Source organism: Carya illinoinensis, chromosome 3, assembly GCF_018687715.1.
Source record: "Carya illinoinensis cultivar Pawnee chromosome 3, C.illinoinensisPawnee_v1, whole genome shotgun sequence".
Taxonomy (NCBI): Eukaryota; Viridiplantae; Streptophyta; class Magnoliopsida; order Fagales; family Juglandaceae; genus Carya; species Carya illinoinensis.
The window spans coordinates 3966230-3988439 of record NC_056754.1 but is presented as its reverse complement, the minus strand read 5'-3'; the positions used below and the strand labels follow the sequence as shown (position 1 = coordinate 3988439).

The window sequence follows — 22210 nt, the reverse complement described above, 5'->3', positions numbered from 1 at the left end:
TGGATGAGAGAGGTTCCACCACTAGAAAACAAAAGAAGACAATGAGGGGACAAGCAACAAAAGGTTGTCTGGATAAGAGATGAAGGAAAAAAATGAAAAGGAAAGGAAAATGCTAGACAAGTAATGGAAAGATGGTCAAACCTCATCACTTTCTAAGAGTGTACGAAAAAATGGGGGATATGAAAGGAAATGGCCAAACTACTTCAGGGGAACTACTTCTATTTCAACTTTGACTTTAGTTTCTCTAACCTTTGGAAATGGTCTCTAGCGAGAAGATATTTTCTAACAAATATATTCGAGATATCCATTATATATAATGAGAAATAAGAGACAATGAGAGACTGTAAATAAACTTATTATAATGGATATTTTCTTCCAAAAAATTCCGTGGACGTATACTTTATGTCGAACTATGTAAATTTGTGTGTCTATCTCTCTTTTATATTTTTAGTATTTATTTTTCATTCACTATAATGAACGAATACATGGCCTCACCAGATCATAGTGGGGGCTTCCGATCACACCGATAGAGGCCCATATCACCATAACAGGCCGTGAATGACTCTTTCACCATTTTCATACTGCTGTGCAATTTTTTACTAACATACATAATCTTGCCTACGGATGTGTAACTACTGAAAATGGTTAAAATTATAAAATTTAAATTTAAAAAAGTAATAAAATATGACTAGTACATAGAATATTATGTATATAATGGTAGGTATTTATAGTACTAATCTATTAATTTTCCATTTATCACGTGATCGCTTGTATCTATATGGCGATAATTAATCCCCTCCATCAAGCATACTTTAATGGTGAGTCTCTAATTTTCTGTCATGGAGCTTCTACTTCTTCTTGTGTTCAGTGTGGCCTGCAGGCTGCATATGCGTTATGATTATCAGAAGGAAAATTTTTCTTATCATCCTCACACTTTACACACCACACTTATTTTATTTTATTTTTTATTTTTTCTATAATAAATATGAAGTGTGTAGATGATAAATAGAATAATTTAATTAATTTAATAAGAATAAAATGAAATAAAAAATAAAAAATAATATTTTAATATATAAAGTATGTGGTGTAAGATATTGTGTAGCATTCCTCTTATCAGAAACCGTGGCCAAAGTGAAAGTACTAAAGATAGGCTCATAAATTATACCACCACCCTCGTTTATATTTTGTTCTTACACTTACGATTATAGCATAGCTCCCGTATGTTTTTCGTGCTAATTTTTTCATATTTTTTAGGCACAATTTGGAATTTGAAACATTTGGCATTTAGAAGTTTGTTGGGCAAAATATGAAATTTGAAACATTCCATACTTTATTTTGGTTCATTTGTCGGGCAATTAGAAGTTTGTAATTTTGGAAGTTTGTAATTTGTTGTTATTGGGAACATTTAATTTGATTGGCACTTAAAAAATGTTTGTTATAGTAGTGATAAGTAAATATTATTATGATGTATGTGGATGATGAATGGTGGGTGTAGATTTTTATTGTAGTGATTAGTTGGGTGTGAATAGTAGATGATGAGAGCAAAGTTTTGAATACCGTTTTAGTAACTATTTCAGTCAAGATACTAGAATAAAATATTTCGATCCCAGTATGTTTTAGTGTATTGTTTTGAGACTAATTATATATTATATATAAATATTTATATGTATATATAAATTAACAACTAATCAAATAAATACATATATATGTAAATGTATATCATGTATATGTGTATATATATAGAAGAACTAAATATTTATAAAATGAATATATGTTGAAAAAAATCACAAAGTTGAGTTAAGACACAAAAATAAAGAAACAAAATAAAAGAATAGATAAATTATTAAAAATAATGATATTTAAAAAAAAACGAATGGTGGGACATATTTAAAGTTATAAAAAATTAAAATTATATAAATATATTTATATTTTAGAATTAATTAAATACGGTTTGGATTTAAAATTTACAAAAATGCATTCTAAGTATAAAAAAATTACAAAAATAGCCTGAAATAGAATGAAGACCGAAACGTTCAATTTCGGCCAAAATGATGATTGGAGTTGCCGAAACAAGATTGGAATGACCGGAATTTGAAGTAAAACGGAATTGAGTGGTAAAGTGTATCAACCACTACACTGGAATGGAACAAAATTCAAAATCTTGGATGAGAGTACATGTAACAATATGACTTTCTTTTTATTTTTTATTTCTGAATACATTGTTGCCCAGATGACTAACACAAGAGGGGGGTGAATTGAGTTGTATTAAAAAAATAATAATTATAAATCAAATATATAATATAAAATATAAACAAAATATGAAATAATAATAAATATAAAGAGTAAGGGTAAGAGAGAAACAAACTCAGTATGTTAATGAGGTTCGGCCCCATTGCCTACGTCCTCGCCTCAAGCTACCCCTTGAGAATTCCCAAATTCACTATTCAACCTCATTCAGGTGGAGATAGAAACCTATTACACCTTTGAATAACACCGCTACAAAGGATCCGTGTAGAACACCCTCTACACTTGCAATCACCTTACACGTGGTGATTCAACTATTCCCCGTGAAGAATACTTTCTACACGCACAAGGGTTATACACACCCTTTTTCTGATACAAAAGCTGATAGTTGGTAGATTATCAGAAAGCACTCCTCAATGAGTGAAATAAGAACAATACAGCGTAAACTATATCTTTCAAAATGAACAAGGATTAAGGCTCAATGCTTAGAGAAGAGAGAATGAAAGTTTTGAATAAATGTTGTATGCTCTTGGTGTTGTGAATATGAAGCTCTCAAATGATTTATTTATAGGCATATGAGACTTCATATTCAAATTTAAAAAGATTCACATGTCAAAGACAACATCATTCACTTTTTCAAAAAAATCAAACCTAATCTTTTACTTTTGGCATATAACAAAAAGAGCACACTTTCCTTTTCAAAAAATTCAAACCTAATTTTTTACTTTTTACATATGACAAAAGGAGCACACTTTCCTTTTCAAAAAAATTCAAACCTAATCTTTTACTTTTTGTATATGACAAAAGGAGCACACTTTACTTTTTAAATTTTTCAAACAAAATCATCTACTTTTTGTATAAGTCCAAAAAAGTATCAATCACTTTTGAAAATATTCAAATAAAACATGTACATGTGAAAGATAACAATCAATCATCTTTAATATTTTCAAAGTTCAACCCTTTAATCAAGACATGCACATGTAAAAGATGACAATCAATCATCTTTCAAAATTTTCAAATTTAATTTTCAAAAGTATTCATGCACATGTGAAAAATGTATTTTAATGCTTTATGATAAAATATTAATTTTGAGCATTAATCCTAATTTCGAATTTTGAAGAGATTTACAATATTACTCTATAATTTTAATGTGAACTTGTTCCCTTCTTGCTTATGCTTGTTTCCTTGATGTGCTTGACTCCATTGTGTAGACAACTTGAGTTTGAGACTTCTTTATTCTTTGAATTCATTTGTTATCATCAAAATCCATGTGTAAATATATAATTACACAAAACTTGAAATCTTGGGTTCAACAATCTCCTCCTTTTTGATGATGACAAATACTTGATAGAACCTGAAAGTTGTATTAATAATTAAGCTCCCCCTGAGAATGTGCGTTAGTTTTTCAAGAAAAAGTATAATATAATTCAAAGCATATATAATAAGTTTAGCAATTTAAACAATGTTAATGTTCTAGTCTAACACTTCTCCCCCTTTTGGCATCATTAAAAAGGATCCGCAACAAGTAAATGGATCTGAAGAAAACGGTGCGTTAGTAGACACTGTAGATAGTTAAAAAAAATAAATAAATTTCATCCGTCCGTGACCCGACAAGTGCGGCTGGAGATTTGAAAAAATCGCCTGATGTTGTTGACAAACGAGATTGAAGGCTCTGAGTTTCTAAAAAAATGTCATTTTCACCGATCGGGAAAAAATACATTGCTCTTTGACTTGGATGATAGCTTGTCTTGTTCTTTATGCTATCTCTATAAAATCAGTCCTGAAGTTCATCCAATCCGCATCAAGTTTTCTTCTCATCTCTATAACTCATTTGCATTCCTTCAGCATTCTCGTTTTAAGCCTTCTATTCTTTTCTCAATGGCTCATTCTTCTAACATTTCTCTAGATCCATCCATGAGGCATTCTGCATCTCAACCTCCTGTCCTTTCTGCAGCTGCCATTGGTGCCATGTTGCAGCAGGAAAATAATAATCTGACTAATAAGTCAGATTTTGATGCTATTTATGACTTGGTGAGTCTTGGAACTCGCTACTCTTCCTCTATTGTTGCTTTTTCTCAGCGGCTACAAGCCAAAAATCATAAAGTTGAAAAGCTCAAAGAACAAATTGTTGTACTTCAACGAATTGTTCAAGAGTCTCACACAAGGGAAGGAATCATTCGGCAGAAGAATAAACAGTTGAAATCTTTATTAGATTTTTCATTCCGCTTGCCGGTTCCCATGGATAAGAATGACATGATATTATATGAAGAGAATGAGCGTTCAAACATGAGGCTAAGAATCTCAAGTTTATGTAAAAGTATTTAAAAAATCTATTTCTATTTTTATTGACTTTAGTCTATCTTTTAAGAGATATTCATACCATGCATCATACCTATTTCTCTTCTGATCATACATAATCTATCTTCTGGTAAAGGATTTGTGAAAATATCTGCTAACTGATCGTGTGTGTTTGTGAATTCTAGTACTATATTGCCTTTCTGCACATGATCTCGAAGAAAATGATATCTTATTTCAATATGCTTAGTTCTAGAATGTTGTATTGGGTTCTTTGAAAGATTTATAACACTTGTATTATCACATTTGATTGGAATGTGATTATACATGAGTTTAAAATCTTCAAGTTGTTGTTTCGTGTAGAGAACTTGAGCACAACAACTACCCGCAGCAACATATTCTGTCTCAGCAGTAGATAGTGCAATAGAATTTTATTTTTTACTAATCCAAAAAACTAGTGCATGACCTAAGAAATGGCATGCTTCACTAGTGCTTTTTCGATCTATTTTACAGCCAGCATAATCTGCATCTGTGTAGCTGATTAGATCGAAAGATGTGTGCTTAGGGTACCATAACCCTAGGTTGATTGTACCACTAAGATATCTAAGAATGCGCTTAACTGCAATTAAATGTGATTCTTTTGGAGATGATTGAAAGCGTGCACATAAGCACATACTAAACATAATATCTGGTCTACTGGCTGTTAAATATAATAAGCTACCAATCATATCTCTATATATCTTCGAGTCAACTGGCTTACCGGATTCATATTTATCAAGTTTAGTTGATAGGCTCATTGGTGTTCCAATTTCCTTAGCATTTTCCATCCCAAACTTTTTCAGTAATTCCTTAATATATTTTGATTGATTGATGAATATTCCACTTTTTGCTTGCTTAATTTGCAATCCAAGAAAGAATGTAAGTTCTCCCATCATGCTCATCTCAAATTCTTCCTGCATAGTCTTAGCAAAAACTTGACACATATTTTCATTAGTAGCACCGAATATTATATCATCAACATAAATCTGAATCAAAAGAATATCATCATTTTCATATTTAATGAAAAGAGTTGTGTCGATTTTTCCTCTTGAAAAACCTTTTTTCAATCAAGAAACCACTAAGTCTTTCGTACCAAGCTCTAGGAGCTTGTTTAAGTCCATATAGTGTTTTTGTGAGTTTGAAAAGATGATTTGGAGAAATATGATTTTCAAAACCTGGAGGTTGCTCAACATATACCTCTTCCTTTATAAAATCATTTAAAAAAGCACTTTTAACATCCATTTGAAAAAGTTTGAAATCTTTATAACAAGCATATGCAAGTAGTATTCGAATAGCTTATAATCTTGCGACAAGTGCATATGTCTCATCATAATCGATTCCTTCTTCTTGATTAAAACCTTGGGCTACAAGTCGAGCCTTATTTCTAGTAATGACTCCGGACTCATCTTTCTTGTTTCTAAAAATCCATTTTGTTCCAATAATAGTATGATTTTTGGGTTTAGGAACAAGTATCCAAACATCATTTCTTTCAAATTGATTCAACTTTTATTGCATAGCTAAAATCCAAGATTCATCAAGAAGTGCGTCATCAATATTTTTGGATTTAATTTGAGATAGAAAAGCAGTATGATTGTAAATATTTCTAAGAGATGATCGAGTACTTACACCTTGTGAAGGTTCTCCTAAAATTTGTTCCACTGGATGATCTTTCACAAATTTTCACTGTTTGGTTGCATCTTATATTAAATTTTGATGATCTTTCCTGATGGCTCCATGTTGAACTTCCTCTATTGTTTTCTCTTTATTGAGATTGAGACTTTCCGTATTATTTATACCTCATGTTTCTTCATCAATAGATTTCTTGGAGAGTGAAGAATTAGATTCATCAAATACTACATGCATAGATTCTTGTACAGTCAAAGTCTTTTTATTGAATACTCTATAAGCTTTACTATTAGTAGAATATCCGAGAAAGATACCTTCATCAGATTTTGCATCAAATTTGCCTAAATTATCCCTGTCATTCAAAATAAAACATTTGCATTCAAATACATGAAAGTAACCAATGTTGGGCTTTTTCTCATTCCAAAGCTCATAGGGGGTTTTATCTAACTTAGACTTTAGCATAACTCTATTTATAACATAACATGCAGTACTTACCGTTTCGGCCCAAAAATAACTAGGCAAGTTGTTCTCATTGAGCATTGTTCTTGCCATCTCTTGAAGAAATCTATTTTTCTTCTCTACTACTCCATTTTGTTGAGGAGTTCGAGGAGCAGAAAAATTATGCACAAAACCGTTTTCATCACAAAATGTTTCAATATTTTTATTAACAAACTCTTTTCCCCTATCACTTCGGATACTTGAAATAGTATAGCTCTTTTCATTTTGAATTCTCTTGCATAACTTGGTAAAGGCATTATGTGCCTCATATTTATGAGCAAGAAAGATGACCCAAGTATATATAGAGAAATCATCAACAATAACAAATGCATAATATTTTCCTCCTAGACTTACAACTCTATTTGGTCCAAAAAGATCCATGTGTATCAGTTACAATGGTCTAGTAGTGGAAATATGTTTCTTAGTTTTAAAAGAAATTTTTGTTTGTTTACCAAATTGACATGCATCACAAATTTTGTCTTTAAGAAAATATGTTTTTGGTAAACCTCTCACAAGATCATTTTTTGAAAGTTTGGAAATAAGTTCCATATTGGCATGACCTAGTCTTCTATACCATAACCAACTAGTTTCATTTTGAACTGAAAAACAAATTGCATCTTGTGGGGTAATTTCTTCAAAATCAATTGTATAAACATTGTTACTTCTAAAAGCAATAAAACAAATATTACAATCATGATCATTCAAAATAATGCATTTATCCATTTTGAAAGTAACTTTAAATCCTTTATCACATAATTGACTTATTCTCAAAAGATTATATTTTAGACCTTCAACAAGTAGAACATTTTTAATTATGAGAGAAGATTCATTACCAATTTTACCTATTCCCACGATCTTCCCTTTCGAGTTGTCTCCAAATGTCACGTATCATTCTTCTTTAGATCTAAGATCAAAGAACTTAGTCTTGTCTCCCGTCATGTGTCTTGAACATCCACTATCTAAAAACCATTTGTTTTTGCTTGTGGAAAACTTCATGCATATCTATAAAAACAATTAAAATGATTTTTCTTGGTACCCAAGTTCTTTGAGTCCTTTATTTATTAGTATTAGAAGAGACAAGATTTTTAGGTACTCATATGGCCCTAATAGTCATTGTATGATTTCTTCTAATAGGACAAGTATGATAACTATGACCATTTCTATTACAAAAATTGCAAATAGCATGTGACATATATGAAAAACTTGAATGATTATAATAATATCATTTTTTGACAAAATTATTTTTATGAAAAGAATTTTGAATATTAGTCTTTGATGTAAAATGATTATCAAAGAAATTTTTATAAGGTTTGTATTTTTGTTTTGGCATATATCCCAAATCTGCCTTATCAAAAACACATCTTTGACTACCAAGAAGTTTTTCAAAATTTCTTTTTCCATTCGTAAAGTTTTCAACAATATTTTCTAAATCGGTTTTCTTCTTATTCAATTCAAGATTTTCATCTTTCAAAATGATACTTTCTTTTCTTAAAATTTCAATTTCATTTGTTAAAGAAAAATTTTTCATTTTCAAAACAGTATATTTGATACCCAATTTTTCAAATTCCTTATAAACCATTTCTAAAACATTTTGCAATTCTTCATATGAAGGATTTTCAATATTAATAAGATTTGTTACCTCAATGTCATCTTTAGCCATAAGATAAAAATTTGCTGATTCTTCATTGCTTGCTTCACTATCTAAGCTACTTGAATCATCATCCCATGTAGCTTTCATTGCTTTCTTGCCCTTGTTTTGATCTTTCTTTAGCAGAGGACAATCTGGCTTGATATGACCAGGTTTATTGCATTTATAACAAATTAAAGTGTCATTTTTACCTGAATCTTTCTTGGAAAACTTTTTGAAGGATTTCCTCGGAGGAGTTCTATTTTTCTTCAAAAACCTCTGAATTCTTCTTGTTATCATCGCAACTTCTTCATCTTTATCGTCATTTTCCTCATTTTCATCACTTTCACTTTCATGAGGAATAGCTTTAAATGCTAAACTCTTATTTGGCTTTCCTTCTTCTTCTCCTCTTTTCAATGTGTACTCATGGGTGATAAGTGACCCGATGAGTTCACTGACTTCGAGTTTCTTGAGGTCTCTATCTTCAAGAATCGCTATAACTTTTGATTCCCAACGTTTTGGTAAAGAATTGAGAATTTTTCTTACTATCTCCACCTTGGAATAAACTTTGTCAAGAGCTGTCAAGCTGTTTATGATGTTAGTAAAATGAGTGTGCATACTAGAAATAGATTCATCATCATTCATCTTAAGCATTTCATATTCATGAGTAAGAATATAAATTTTTGATTCCTTGACTTGCGAAGTTCCTTCATAAGTAACTTCCAAGTTATCCCAAATTTCTTTTACCGTAGCGCAATTCATTATTCTATTAAATTCATTTCCATTAAGAGCATTATATAATAAATTCATAGCAGTTAAATTTAAAGTATAAAGTCTATCGTCTTCACGATCAAACTCTTCTTCTTCCTTTTTGACCTTTACTCCATCAACCACTTTTGTTGGAATATAAGGTCCATTTACAATACATTTCCAGATTTTTCTACCTTGAGTTTGAAGAAATATTCTCATTCTAACTTTCCAGAATGAGTAATTATCTCCACAAAAGAGTGGAGACCGACTGCTAGATTGACCTTCACCAAATGAAACTGCAATGTTAGCCATAAGATCTTAACTCAAAAGATAGTTAATCTTATAATAGAGCTCTTAGTTCTGATACCAATTGTTACTGATCATAGGCCGCACCTATGTCACCTAACAATTGTACCTACCAGACTAGCCGGCCACCGTCTCTACCGGTGCACTGTCACTCATGGTCGGAGAGTCTTGCTTCGGTGACACAGTCACAAGCGAGAGTTCCCATGAGTGATCTGCCTGTATGAATAGTACAGGTCAACTAGCTTTGATATCAATTGTTGCCCAGATGACTAACACAAGAGGGGGGGTGAATTGAGTTGTATTAAAAAAATAACAATTATAAATCAAATATATAATATAAAATATAAACAAAATATGAAATAACAATAAATATAAAGAGTAAGGGTAAGAGAGAAGCAAACTCAATATGTTAACGAGGTTCGGCCCCACTACCTACGTCCTCGCCTCAAGCTACCCCTTGAGGATTACCAAATTCACTATTCAACCTCCTTCAGGTGGAGATAAAAACCTATTACACCTTTGAATAACACTGCTACAAAGGATCCATGTAGAACACCCTCTACACTTGCAATCACCTTACACGTGATGATTCAACTATTCCCCGTGTAGAATACTTTCTACACGCACAAGGGTTATACACACCATTTTTCTGATACAAAAGCTGATAGTGGGTAGGTTATCAGACAACACTCCTCAATGAGTGAAATAAGAACAATACAACGCAAACTATATCTCTCAAAATGAACAAGGATTAAGGCTCAATGCTTAGAGAAGAGAGAATGAAAGTTTTGAATGAATGTTGTATGCTCTTGGTGTTGTGAATGTGAAGCTCTCAAATGATCTATTGATAGGCATATGAGACTTCATATTCAAATTTAAAAAGATTCACATGTCAAAGACAACATCATTCACTTTTTCAAAAAAATCAAACCTAATATTTTACTTTTGGCATATGACAAAAGGAGCACACTTTCCTTTTAAAAAAAATTCAAACCTAATCTTTTACTTTTTGCATATGACAAAAGGAGCACACTTTCATTTTCAAAAAAATTCAAATCTAATCTTTTACTTTTTGTATATGACAAAAGGAGCACACTTTACTTTTCAAATTTTTCAAACAAAATCATCTACCTTTTGTATAAGTCCAAAAAAGTATCAATCACTTTTGAAAATATTCAAATAAAACATGCAGATGTGAAAGATGACAATCAATCATCTTTAATATTTTCAAAATTCAATCATTTAATCAAGGCATGCACATGTAAAAGATGACAATCAATCATCTTTCAAAATTTTCAAATTTAATTTTCAAAAATATTCATGCACATGTAAAAAATGTATTTTAATGCTTTATGATAAAATATTAATTTTGAGCATTAATCCTAATTTTAAATTTTGAAGAGATTTACAACATTACTCTATAATTTTAATGTGAACTTGTTTCCTTCTTGCTCATACTTGTTTCCTTGATGTGCTTGACTTCATTGTGTAGACAACTTGAGTTTGAGACTTCTTTATTTTTTGAATTTATTTGTTATCATCAAAATCTATGTGTAAATATATAATTACACAAAACTTGAAATCTTGGATTCAACATACATGTTAGTATGTTACTTGTTTTTAGTTAGTTGTATTTTTTATTATAATAAAAAATGAATTATTTAATTTAGATTGTAAATTTTGAAAAAATTAAAATTTGAAATCTTACAAAATTTTTCTTTTTTAAAAAAATAATCAAATACAAAGTTAAAAAAGAAAAAAAAAAAAAAAAGAGAGTCTAAAATCCGACTTTACTCCAACAAGTCTAAATCGGAATGGAATATGTGCATCTCAAAATCCGAGTCGGGTTCAACCTTCGACAAAGTGGGAGTCGGGAATCGGTGATTCGGTGGCCCTCCAACTCGCACTTGGAGGGTGCTCAGCCCTCCACGCTTACACCATTTCATTGCATTCTTTGCCTTCGTTATACTCATTCTATTTGTCTCAATTATATAATTTTTTACTGTGTTTTTCGATTTCATTACATTGACTCAGATATTGTCTCCACCGCACTACAGTAGCGCCATTCACTATGTCAGCCCGCACTCAACTCTTGAACCCGGAGCAAGTCCCTCTCGCTTCTCGCGTATATAAAGCGGTCCCCCAAAAATCCCCGAATGCTTAGTCTGAGAGCGACGCCATCCCGTTTGAGCGCCATGTCCAGCGCTAAAATTTTAACCTCGTCTTCATCGTCATCGTCGGTGTCTATGGCCCTGAGAAACCCTAGAGTACAATCGCAACTCTATTCGAGTAATCTGAGGCTCTTCGATGGACTTCTACGTGGGAACAGTGTTTCGTTCGCCTTTTCTCCCTTTTCTTCTTCTCGCTTCGCTCATGCCACGCTGCGGTGCTACTCGTCTTCGGCTGGATTCGATAGAATTCGGGTGCAGAATCCTATTGTGGAAATGGACGGTAAGTTCTTTTAAACCCATATTTTTTACCTGTTCAGCGGGCTCTGTTTTGCTCGCCGAAAAACATAGAGGAAAATGAAAGCGAAACGAAGTTTTTGAATGATATGAAATCACATCTTACTTCTTTTTGCTCGCGAAAATGAGAAACTCAATCCAATACATTCTAGTATCTGGAACGCGCGGAACATATAAATAGCTGGGCCGATCTTCGATTGTGAATGTCCTTGTTTTATAAATGCCCAGTACTATTTGATCGTCTTGGATTCCTTGTTTCTGTTTCAATAGTGTTTTCCGCAACCAAATGGAACATTTGTTGTTTCATTATGTGTCCCCTTCTGAAGCAGTTTTTATTATTGTGCGTGATTTTGGTATATCTTCTGTGCTATTAGGTGATGAAATGGCAAGGGTCATGTGGAGAACGATAAAAGACAAAGTATGAATTTTCATTTTGGCTGATTTCCGTTTTTCTAATGGATTTGTAGATGCCTCTTGATTTGGTATTTAGGGAAATTCTGGTTTTCTGTTGCAGCTTATAACTCATTAAAAAATCTATTGCAGCTTATATTTCCATACGTGGATTTGGATATAAAGTACTTTGATTTGGGAATTTTGAACCGCGATGCAACGGATGACAGAGTTACTATAGAAAGTGCTGAAGCAGCTCTTAAGTAAGTGATTGGACCGGAAATATGTTAAAATGCATGTGTTGTGGTCAAGTGAGTTGGATTTTATACCTCTTTTCTTTTTTTCATTTTTCTTTCTTCTTCTTCTTCTTCTTCTTCTTCTTTTTTATTTTTCCTTTCATCTGTTTTTCATAATATGAAAAGGAGAGGGCATTATAAGCCGATTGTGTGCACCAAACAGAATTATAACAAATTCATTGGGTGATATAAGAATATGGGGATAAGTAATTGGGTAGTGTCAGTATCATAGCCACTAGTTTATTGGTACATAATATGGGTTTTTTTTTTTATTTTTTTTTATTTTATATTTTCATGTTTATAGATGGCAATTGTCAATGCTAATGAATAAAAAAGGCTTTAAGAATAGGAGACAAATGCCATGTGAAAGTGGTCATAGGTTGGTAACTGATCAGAATGTCTGTTTAGTTCACCTGGTTACTGAATCATAATCATATGTGGTTCTTGTGACCAGAAGAAGTCATGTAAAGGAATCTGCCACTTTAATTTTGGTTTAGCCGTTTGCTGGTTGAAATCATAGCCATCAAGGGTTGATGATGGGCGAGCGTTTCCTGAAAGCTGGGGTTACAGAGTGTTGTTGCATCTTAATTAAAGTACGTGTATGGAAATTGGCATAGATAAATTTTCATGGTGGTGGAAAAAAAACTTTAAGTAACATGGTTTATACTAGCTGCTCTTTTCAAAACAAAAGCAAATCAAAATGCAAATGCTTACACTTTATTTGAATTCACTGTTTTTTAGTTCACCTCGATGCCTAAAGTCTTATCTGGGACCTTTTTTTTTTCTGTATTTCATTTTAACCATATATTTACTGCAGGTACAACGTTGCAGTAAAGTGTGCTACAATTACTCCTGGTTCGTTATTCTTTTTTTTCTCCATTTTTTTCTCCATCATCCATTATTTTCCCCAGAAAATGTTGTTCTATAGACATGTTGACCTTGCTGGTCCATGTTTTATAGACATATTGACCTTGCTGATTCGTGTTTTATAGACATATTGACCTTGCTGGTCCATATAATGATTATCGTTATCAAGTACATAAGAAATTGGCGGTGCTTTTGCTGCTTAAATATGGGTTATGATTTTGTTTTGAGTCACAGAGAATTATTAGCATTTTGCAATGCAATATTTTGCAGATGAGACCAGAGTCAAAGAATTTGGGCTGAAGGCTATGTGGAGGAGTCCCAATGGCACAATTCGAAACATCTTAAATGGTTTGTGTTTGATAAATAGTATTTTCCCTCATAGAAGGAAAGGGTATAAATGCATTTTGTTCTGTTATTTAGTCATTTATCAAATAAATTGGGTTTTTTCCTCTCTCTCTCTCTCTCTCTCTCTCTCTCTCTCTCTCTCTCTGTGTTATCAGCTAGTTTGGCATGCTTGACTTACATGAGATGTTTGTTGTGACAATGTTTCCTTCAATGGGAAAATCTGGTCTTGACTCTTGATTAGGTATAGGCTGATGCTGTCCTAGTTATATACCGACTTATTGAAAAAGTTGTCTTCATTACATACGAAGCTTTTTTTAAATTGATTAAAAGGAGCTGTTATCTTTTAAATTAAATTAATAAACTGTAATTATAATTCCAGTTACTAGGGTGTCATATCTAGTTTCTCTGATGTTCTTAGCACAATCGACTGTCCCAAAAAAGGAGGTAACATTTGGTTAGTGATAGTGGAATCTTCATGTTGCCAAATAGATGGAATTGCCAAACTAGCAGCTGTCCCAGCTTTAAGTGACCAATCACGAATGATACAGGTTATTTGTTTGAATGCTTTCAATCTAGACACCTGAAAAATATATGTTAGTTGTTACAAATAATCAACAGCAAAATTTTGCTCATGTTCTCTTTCCTGTCTATATTTCTTTCTTTTTCCCCTTTACACTTTTTCGCACTTTTTTTTTTTTTGGGGGGGGGGGGGGGGGGGGGGGGGATGGATTTAAAGCAGAGGAGATATGTTGAAGTGAGGTACTGAAGGGTTGCTGACTTCTATAGGTACTGTTTTTCGTGAACCCATCCTATGCCGTAACATTCCCAGAATTGTTCCCGGTAAAGTTCTGTCTTTCATAATATTGAATGCGAAATTACATAAAAATTTAAAAAATAAAAAATCGAAGGCTGTTCAGCACTTATTTTCAATTTACAGGTTGGAAGAAACCCATATGTATTGGTAGGCATGCATATGGCGATCAGTATCGTGCCACGGATACAGTCATTGAAGGGCCAGGAAAGCTTAAAATGGTTTTTGGTATGCTAATTTTACTTTTCTGTTCATATATGAGCTGAAAAGCTTTTCTTGTCCACTTATCTGTCAGTTTTTATCCTCAGTCCCTGAAGATGGGAGCACACCAGTGGAGCTTGACGTTTTTAATTTTAAAGGTCCGGGAGTAGCACTTGCTATGTATAATATTGACGAGGTTTGTCTAATCATATTTCAATTCTTTAATATGCATTTCAGTATGTTGATTATGCATTTTTGACAAAATTGTGTGAATTGTCAGTCTATTCGAGCTTTTGCCGAGTCGTCCATGTCACTGGCATATGCAAAGAAGTGGCCTCTTTACTTGAGCACCAAAAATACCATTCTGAAGAAATACGATGGCAGGTAGTTGTTGCATTATCTGTTCCATTAGCCGTGCTTCTTTCCCTAAATTCATCTGAACCTTATACATTTGCTAGCATATTCTTTCAACCTTTAATGATTATCTGTATACCGCAATGTTCACAGTTTTAGAACTATTGCAGGTTTAAGGACATATTCCAGGAGGTATACGAGAAGAAATGGAAACAAAAGTTTGAAGAGAATTCAATATGGTTTGTTTTTGTCCACTGTAGAGTATGATGTTCTATTTCCATGCTCAACATATTTTCAAATCGTTTACTGAAGGGCTATATTGCTTTAAGGTATGAACATCGGTTGATAGATGACATGGTTGCTTATGCACTAAAAAGCGAAGGAGGATATGTCTGGGCTTGCAAAAATTACGATGGAGATGTGCAAAGCGATTTACTAGCTCAAGGTGCTGCCAAGAGCTCATTCTGACTTTTTAGGGTTGACTACATAAGTATTTTTGACATTTCTTGTGGCCATGGCCATATTATGTGCTTGTGATAATGAAGTTTACCAGTTCACTTTTTCGAGTATTTTCTCTTAAATGGATGATTGGTTAAGAAATAGTATGGCTAAATGGTTATGAACTAAGGATTAGACTTTTACATTTGGAAAAAGAACACTTGAGTTTCTATTTTTTAAAATTATACTAGTGGTTTTGGGAGATTTGTCTGTTCATATGCATTGATGCAAACATGTGTTTGCAATGCCCTTCAGAATTTATATATTTCTTTACCGATTAAAAAAAAAAAAAAGAATTTATATATTTCTTATGCTTTTTTTCCCCTTATTTTATGAAGATTTGATATTGAAAAAGTTGGGTTTGCACCATTAGTCAACCATCAGCGTACCATCCATCCTAGGAGCGCAGAATTTAGTTAAAAAGTCTTTCTAAGCTCATAAAAGTTTTCATATCTGGCAAGAAGTGCACCCTTAATGATACGTCTATTCTGGTGTGTACATTGAGAAGCCAAGATAGCGCTAAAGCTGGCCCTAGTCTGATACAATGTAAGAAACTTTGTTGCTCAATCATACGTGATATAGTTCTCTTGTGACACCCCATATGATAAGGATAAGGGTAGGTGGTCTATGAGATCTTGGATTGCTTGGGAAGGAGAAGCTTTTGCATTTTATAAGATTTCAATGGGGCTCCAATTGTATCATTGACTAGTCCTTTTGGATTATAGACCATGTGGTTTGGGTCTTCCATTAGGGCGTTACATCTCTTTATGCCCCGAGTGATCATTAAGGAAGCTCTTTGTTAATATGAATGACCCTGAAAAGTGTTTGCAAGTGAAATGCATTTAGTGAAACTGTCTGAACGTGTTTCTTTGTTGCAGGATTTGGCTCCTTGGGCCTTATGACTTCTGTGCTGGTTTGTATCAGATTTCTATTACTGTTATTAATGTTCCCTATATTCAGATCTTAGGATTATGCAAAATCTTATTAACTACAATTTGTGCAGTTATCCTCCGATGGGAAGACACTAGAAGCTGAGGCAGCTCATGGGACAGTGACTCGCCATTTTCGATTACATCAGAAGGGGCAAGAAACCAGTACAAACAGTATTGCCTCAATATTTGCTTGGACACGGGGGCTAGAACATAGGTCAGTTTTCTGTTTAAATTAAATCGATGTTACATCTATCACTTTGAAAATACCATCCTAGCAATATCATTTCCAAAGAAAAACATTGTCACATGTTCTGACTTTACAGAGGCTCTTCACCATTATATTGGGTTCATATTCACATATGCATAGAGTTTATTGTTTCTTTCTTCCCCTTTCGAAATATGTTCAAAGCATTTATGTTAGCCTGTAAATTATTGAGCCTTGGTCATATATGTAAATAGATAGGTGTCACTATACAATTTGATAACTTTAGGTTTGGTTTTTTATAGATTTATTTTACCCTATTGATTCTACCATTGAATTCTTTTCTCTCCCTTTTCTTAGGGCCAAGTTAGATAAAGATGAAAGGTTGCAGGATTTCGTTCACAAGTTGGAGGCTGCATGCGTTGGGACTGTGGAGACAGGAAAAATGACCAAGGATCTTGCAATTTTGAGCCACGGCTCCAAGTAAGCTGAACATTCTCTCTGTTACGCGATGCCCATAATTATGTTTTTGGAACCAATTTTACAACACTATTTCACGATTCACATAACTATAAAATGAAGGTATAAATTAACACGAGGAATGAGTCTCACAGTGCTTGTTATAGATAAATTTGGTTTAAGGACTTGAGTTGCCTGAATGATTAGTTCTTTCAGAACTTTGGCACATCTCCCAAATCTGGACTGCTCCTAATTTTTTGGCACGTCTAACAACTGTGGATATTAACGGTTTAGTTTTGGAAGTCAGATTTTTGCAGAACTGAATATTGATGAGTACTTCGGTGCCCATAATTCTTAATTACTGAAAGTATATTTTTGTCTTCAGGGTATCGAATGAGTATTATTTGAACACGGAAGAATTTCTTGATGCTGTTGCACAAAATCTCGAGGTCAGGCTTCGAGAACCTGCTGTGGTTTAAATAAACGAACATTTAAGTGACCCTATCAGATGGTCATTCAGGAAATCAATCCCCAAGGCAAGAAGAATTTTTGAGGTTTGGTTGTTAGACTTATGAGGGAATAGCTTTCTATCTTATTTATATTTTAATAAAGCCCCAGCGCTTCAAACTAGTTTTACATTGGCAATAAGTTCTGTGTTCAATGGCAATTTAGGTCCTGTTTAGATCTTAAGCTGAGTTGAGATTATTTAAGTTCTGTATTAATTGCAGTGAATTGAGATGGTGGAGTGAGTTTTGTAGGGTCTATCTAAAATGAGTTTAGATGTCTTTGAATATTAAGATGAGTTATGCATTTATGAGAAGAAAAAAGTTGTGGATCTTGCGTATAAAGATATATTAAGTTGAAAAAGGTTGTAGGTCCACGTGTAAATATGCTTTAAGTTAAGATGAGTTTAGTGATTTGAAAGTCGGGTGTTTGAATGTTAGAATTAGCTTAAAATTAAACTGAACTGAATTGATATCAGTTCAGTCCAACTTCCAAACGAAGCCTATTTGAAATTCTGGCCACCCAGATTTGTTTATCTGATTGGTATTCCTGTTTCATGTCATATTATCTGTGCGTCTTGAAAGGTACTGGAAAGTGGTGGACACTGTTTCCCAGCTGGGTTCTCAAAACTTCTGTATGTTCTGCCTCATCTTTTGTAATCGTCCATCCAACCTGTGTCTAATGACTGCATTCCTTGTAAACCACCTGTTCTGGGATTAGCGGCTTAAGGTTTGAGGTTAAGGTTTCTGTGAATAGTTTGGCAAGAAAAATACTGAACAAAAACATTAAAAAATAATAATCCTCTTCCAATTGGCGGTAATGGTACCAACACAACAGTAAAATCTTATACGCAGGTGCGGGTTAAACGGGATTGAGTGTGAAATAGGTAGATACTTTATATATGAATAATGATAAATATATAACTTTTTTCATTTCTTTTTAGGTTTAATTTTAATTTTTATTGATTATGTAAAATTTAAATGAAAAAAAGTATTTAGATTTTGTTTGGTTCATGAGCGGATCTTAATTCTTCTCATCTAATTATTACAATTTTTTAAACTTTCAAATAAAATATAATAAACAATTCAACTTTTTCAAATATCAAAATAAAAATAATATTAAAAAATTATTTTTAATAATATTTTATTCAACTTTCAATTTTTATCTCAACTCAACTCATTATCTAAACCTTATACTTTTAGTACCATCCAATTAGTTGTATAGTAACCATCATCACTCCATAGTTGAAACTTAAGAATATGTTTGGATAATGAGATGATATGATAATTGTGTTAATAATAGTGAAATAATTTGAGTTAAGATATTTTATTAGATTTTGAGAAATGAGAAAAAAAAAAAGTTAAATAAAAAATTAAAAATTTGTCTGAATATAATTTTTATTTTAAAATTTAAAAAAATTGTATTAATTTTTATATTTTATTTGAAAGTTTGAGAAATATGTAATGATTATGTGAAAAAAAATAAATATTTGAAATTGAAAAGTATTTTGTATTGAGTGATGTTTAGAAATAAAATTATGAAAAATTTTAAAATGAGAACATCTCAACTAACTTTCCAAACAACCTCAAGGCTGTCGAGTATAAAGATAATTAAAATTTAGATAATTTTTATTTAGCAGCTTTATACCATATACATTTTTTATTATTTATTATTTTATTTTTTTCTCTCACCAAATTTGTGGTATAGGATTGTTACTTGTATTGAAAAGAATTTTATTATTCATCATATTCACACATTATATACCATATTTAATTTTTTGTTTAATTTTTTTAAACTAATTAATTTTTTCAACTCATCATTGATATATCACATATTTAGTAATAGAAAAAAATAAAATAAATAAATAAATATCGTGTATAGTGATATAAGAATGATGAGTAAAATTTTTGGCTTCACGATTGAAAAGTGTATACAAGACGTATCCTTATTATCAAGTTTAAAGATAATTAATTGGGTGGTATGTATCTTTCACGTATCGAAAAAAAGTATAAAGATAATTAATTGATCATACACGTCGGCCTTTTATATTCTTACATTTTTTTAATGGTCCGAAATAGCCTTGGTTGGCCCGCCAATTTCCAAATCCAAAACATCGGTGGCCACAAATCGAGGCCCTCAACGGTCCACTTCAGATCCAGATCGTTGTTCAATTTCTTCCCTCTACATAATCACGCAATCCCCCCCCAATGGCAGAACTCATCCATGCCGGTGCTCCTCTTAACATATTGTACGAGCAGTTTTCAGCTTTGGGAGAGAAATGGCGTTGCCGAAGGCCAAGGAGATCGTTGCGTCCAATCCCGTCGTTGTTTTTAGGTCCCTTTAACTCTCTTTCCCTATACTTTCCCCATACGTGCATGTGAAATCGTTTCCTTTCGATTTTATGGCTTTATATACTTCTCTCTGTGTGCCCGCGCGCGCATCATTGATATCGGTGTTTGTGATGACAGCAAGACATACTGTCCTTTCTGCAAGAAGGTGAAGCAGCTGTTGACTGAGTTGGGGGCCAATTTCAAGGCTTATGAGTTGGACACCGAAAGTGAGATAAGATGCTCTTGAGATATTTCATTTTTGAATCGAGTGGTTTATCTCGTTTTACTTGTTTAGCTTTCTCTAAAAGCGTCGGAACTGGAATCCCACTGTGTAGTCGTTTCGTTTTTGCGCGGAATTTAAATCAAATTTTAAAAATTCATTGAAGCTTTTGCAAGAATTTTGAATTCTAACTGTAATTCAATTTGGACTTAATCCAATTCTTTGTTATATAGTAATTTCCTGAATCCATTTCCCCTGGATTTCGTTGTCCACGGATAACGAAAGGTTCTTGTACTGTCTGCGTTGATGAGGTCCGACTTGATTTCGTTGCTTGAAAACAACAGATAATTGATGCAATATCAGAATGTCTTGCTATAAAAGCATGCATTTAGAAGGGTGTATATGTATATGAAGCAAGGAACTTATTTGTTTCTCATAACATTAGGACATAATCTGAATCATTTGATTGAAAATAAGGGTTAGGATTTTGAGAAAGAAAAATACTTTAGCCACAAATGGATTACACAAAATAGATCCACAAAGTTATATGACTTGATGTGTATGTCAGATTATACAGTTACTTTTATCATAAAATGGATCTAACGTATCACATGAAATCATGATAGTGTATAATCCCTTTCTATCTGTAGCACTTATTTTTGAGAAATTTTCTACAATGTCTGGGATAGGACTTCATTTATACACACACCACCTAATTTGTGATAACTGTTAAATTTATTAAAAGAAAGGTAATCATATTGTAAATTTAAAAGGAGCAAAGGGATGAATAAGTTCTTGGGTATGTTATGATGTCTTGAAGGTGATGGAAGCGAGATACAGGCAGCTCTGGCTGAGTGGACTGGACAGAAGACTGTGCCCAGTGTATTCATAGGCGGGAACCACATTGGTGGCGGGGACGGTGCGGTCTTGCTCATATTACATTTATATATTTGTATGGATAAAGAATTTTAACGTTTGTTGTTTTTGAACCTCCATGCTTAAATATTCTCTTCTGTCGTTCTACAGCAACTGCGGCCATGAACAAGGAGGGAAAGCTGGTTCCTCTGCTGACACAAGTTGGAGCAGTTGCTAATTCTTCTGCTTAAAATGAACTATTAGTTATCTTGGTTCATGAGTAAAGCGTAATAAGTGTCCTGTTTTATGGCGTGTTTATGTTTCTGTCTTATCTATCGATGCTTTTCAAAAGGCTAAATAAAATTGGACGTGAAATTTGTGTATTGAATTGAAGCGCATTTTAATGTTTCTTTCTCGATTTATAATTATAGTTTTTAGGGAAACTTTCTTGTGGTTCCTTGCACCACGTTAGAGGATGGAGATCCCCTAAAGTTCCTAACCAAACTTAAAGTGGTAGAAAGATAGATCGACGAGTAGAATATTCGAATCAAATATTTGGATGTAACTTATGGAGTAGCTTAAGCTGTTCAGTTGATCAGGCATTAGGTTTGCTCTCTAATAGTTACCAGTTCGAATCCCCTTAGAATTACTAGAGGTTTACCTGACCGTTAATTTCAAGGTCCCGTGAGATTAGTCGAGGTGCATACAAGCTGGTGCATACAAGCTGGCCCTGACACTCATGAATATAAAAAAATAAAAAAAATATTCGAATGAAGTTATCGAGTAATGTTAAGAGGCCGTTTAGATTGAGAAACACTCTCAACTTATCTCATTTCATTATTATAATTATAATTTCTCCAAATTTTCAAATAAAATATAATAAACAGTTTAATTTTTTCAAATATCAAAATAATAATAATATTAAAAATTAATATTCTAATAATATTTTATTCAACTTTCATTTAAAACCATTTCATCTCACTATTCAAACAACTTCTAAATGTCCAACAAATATTATGAAATTTATATTAGTTGTCTATATCTCTTTCAATTTAAGCTCAAATTATTAACGAGTTCATTCAAGAAATACATACAT

General features: G+C 32.7%; 2 protein-coding genes across 2 annotated transcripts; both read left to right on the top strand.

The window, feature by feature from the left end:
* The first annotated feature begins 11350 nt into the window (after positions 1-11350).
* On the top strand, positions 11351-18040 carry LOC122302610 (isocitrate dehydrogenase [NADP]-like). Its single transcript, XM_043113944.1, has 15 exons — positions 11351-11836; positions 12225-12268; positions 12394-12503; positions 13354-13391; positions 13674-13751; positions 14535-14588; positions 14686-14787; positions 14868-14956; positions 15041-15144; positions 15285-15353; positions 15444-15559; positions 16491-16525; positions 16616-16758; positions 17107-17229; positions 17591-18040. The coding sequence occupies exons 1-15, from the start codon at positions 11542-11544 to the stop codon at positions 17682-17684; spliced, it is 1494 nt and encodes a 497-aa protein (XP_042969878.1). The 5' UTR covers positions 11351-11541; the 3' UTR covers positions 17685-18040.
* A 1841-nt stretch (positions 18041-19881) lies between these two features.
* Positions 19882-21502, top strand: LOC122302611 (glutaredoxin-C2-like). The gene is made up of 4 exons (XM_043113945.1): positions 19882-20043; positions 20178-20266; positions 21080-21178; positions 21286-21502. Exons 1-4 carry the CDS (start codon positions 19988-19990, stop codon positions 21363-21365), a joined length of 324 nt encoding a protein of 107 aa, XP_042969879.1. The 5' UTR covers positions 19882-19987; the 3' UTR covers positions 21366-21502.
* Positions 21503-22210: the final 708 nt, after the last annotated feature.

Excerpts from the sequence above, each read along its gene's own strand:
- LOC122302611 (XM_043113945.1), top strand. The coding sequence starts at position 19,988 with ATGGCGTTGCCGAAGGCCAAGGAGATCGTTGCGTCCAATCCCGTCGTT. Across the intron at positions 20,267-21,079 it reads TTATGAGTTGGACACCGAAA|GTGATGGAAGCGAGATACAG; the intron begins GTGAGATAAGAT and ends GATGTCTTGAAG. Across the intron at positions 21,179-21,285 it reads CCACATTGGTGGCGGGGACG|CAACTGCGGCCATGAACAAG; the intron begins GTGCGGTCTTGC and ends GTCGTTCTACAG.
- LOC122302610 (XM_043113944.1), top strand. The coding sequence starts at position 11,542 with ATGCTTAGTCTGAGAGCGACGCCATCCCGTTTGAGCGCCATGTCCAGC. Across the intron at positions 12,269-12,393 it reads GGAGAACGATAAAAGACAAA|CTTATATTTCCATACGTGGA; the intron begins GTATGAATTTTC and ends AATCTATTGCAG. Across the intron at positions 17,230-17,590 it reads ATTTTGAGCCACGGCTCCAA|GGTATCGAATGAGTATTATT; the intron begins GTAAGCTGAACA and ends TTTTGTCTTCAG.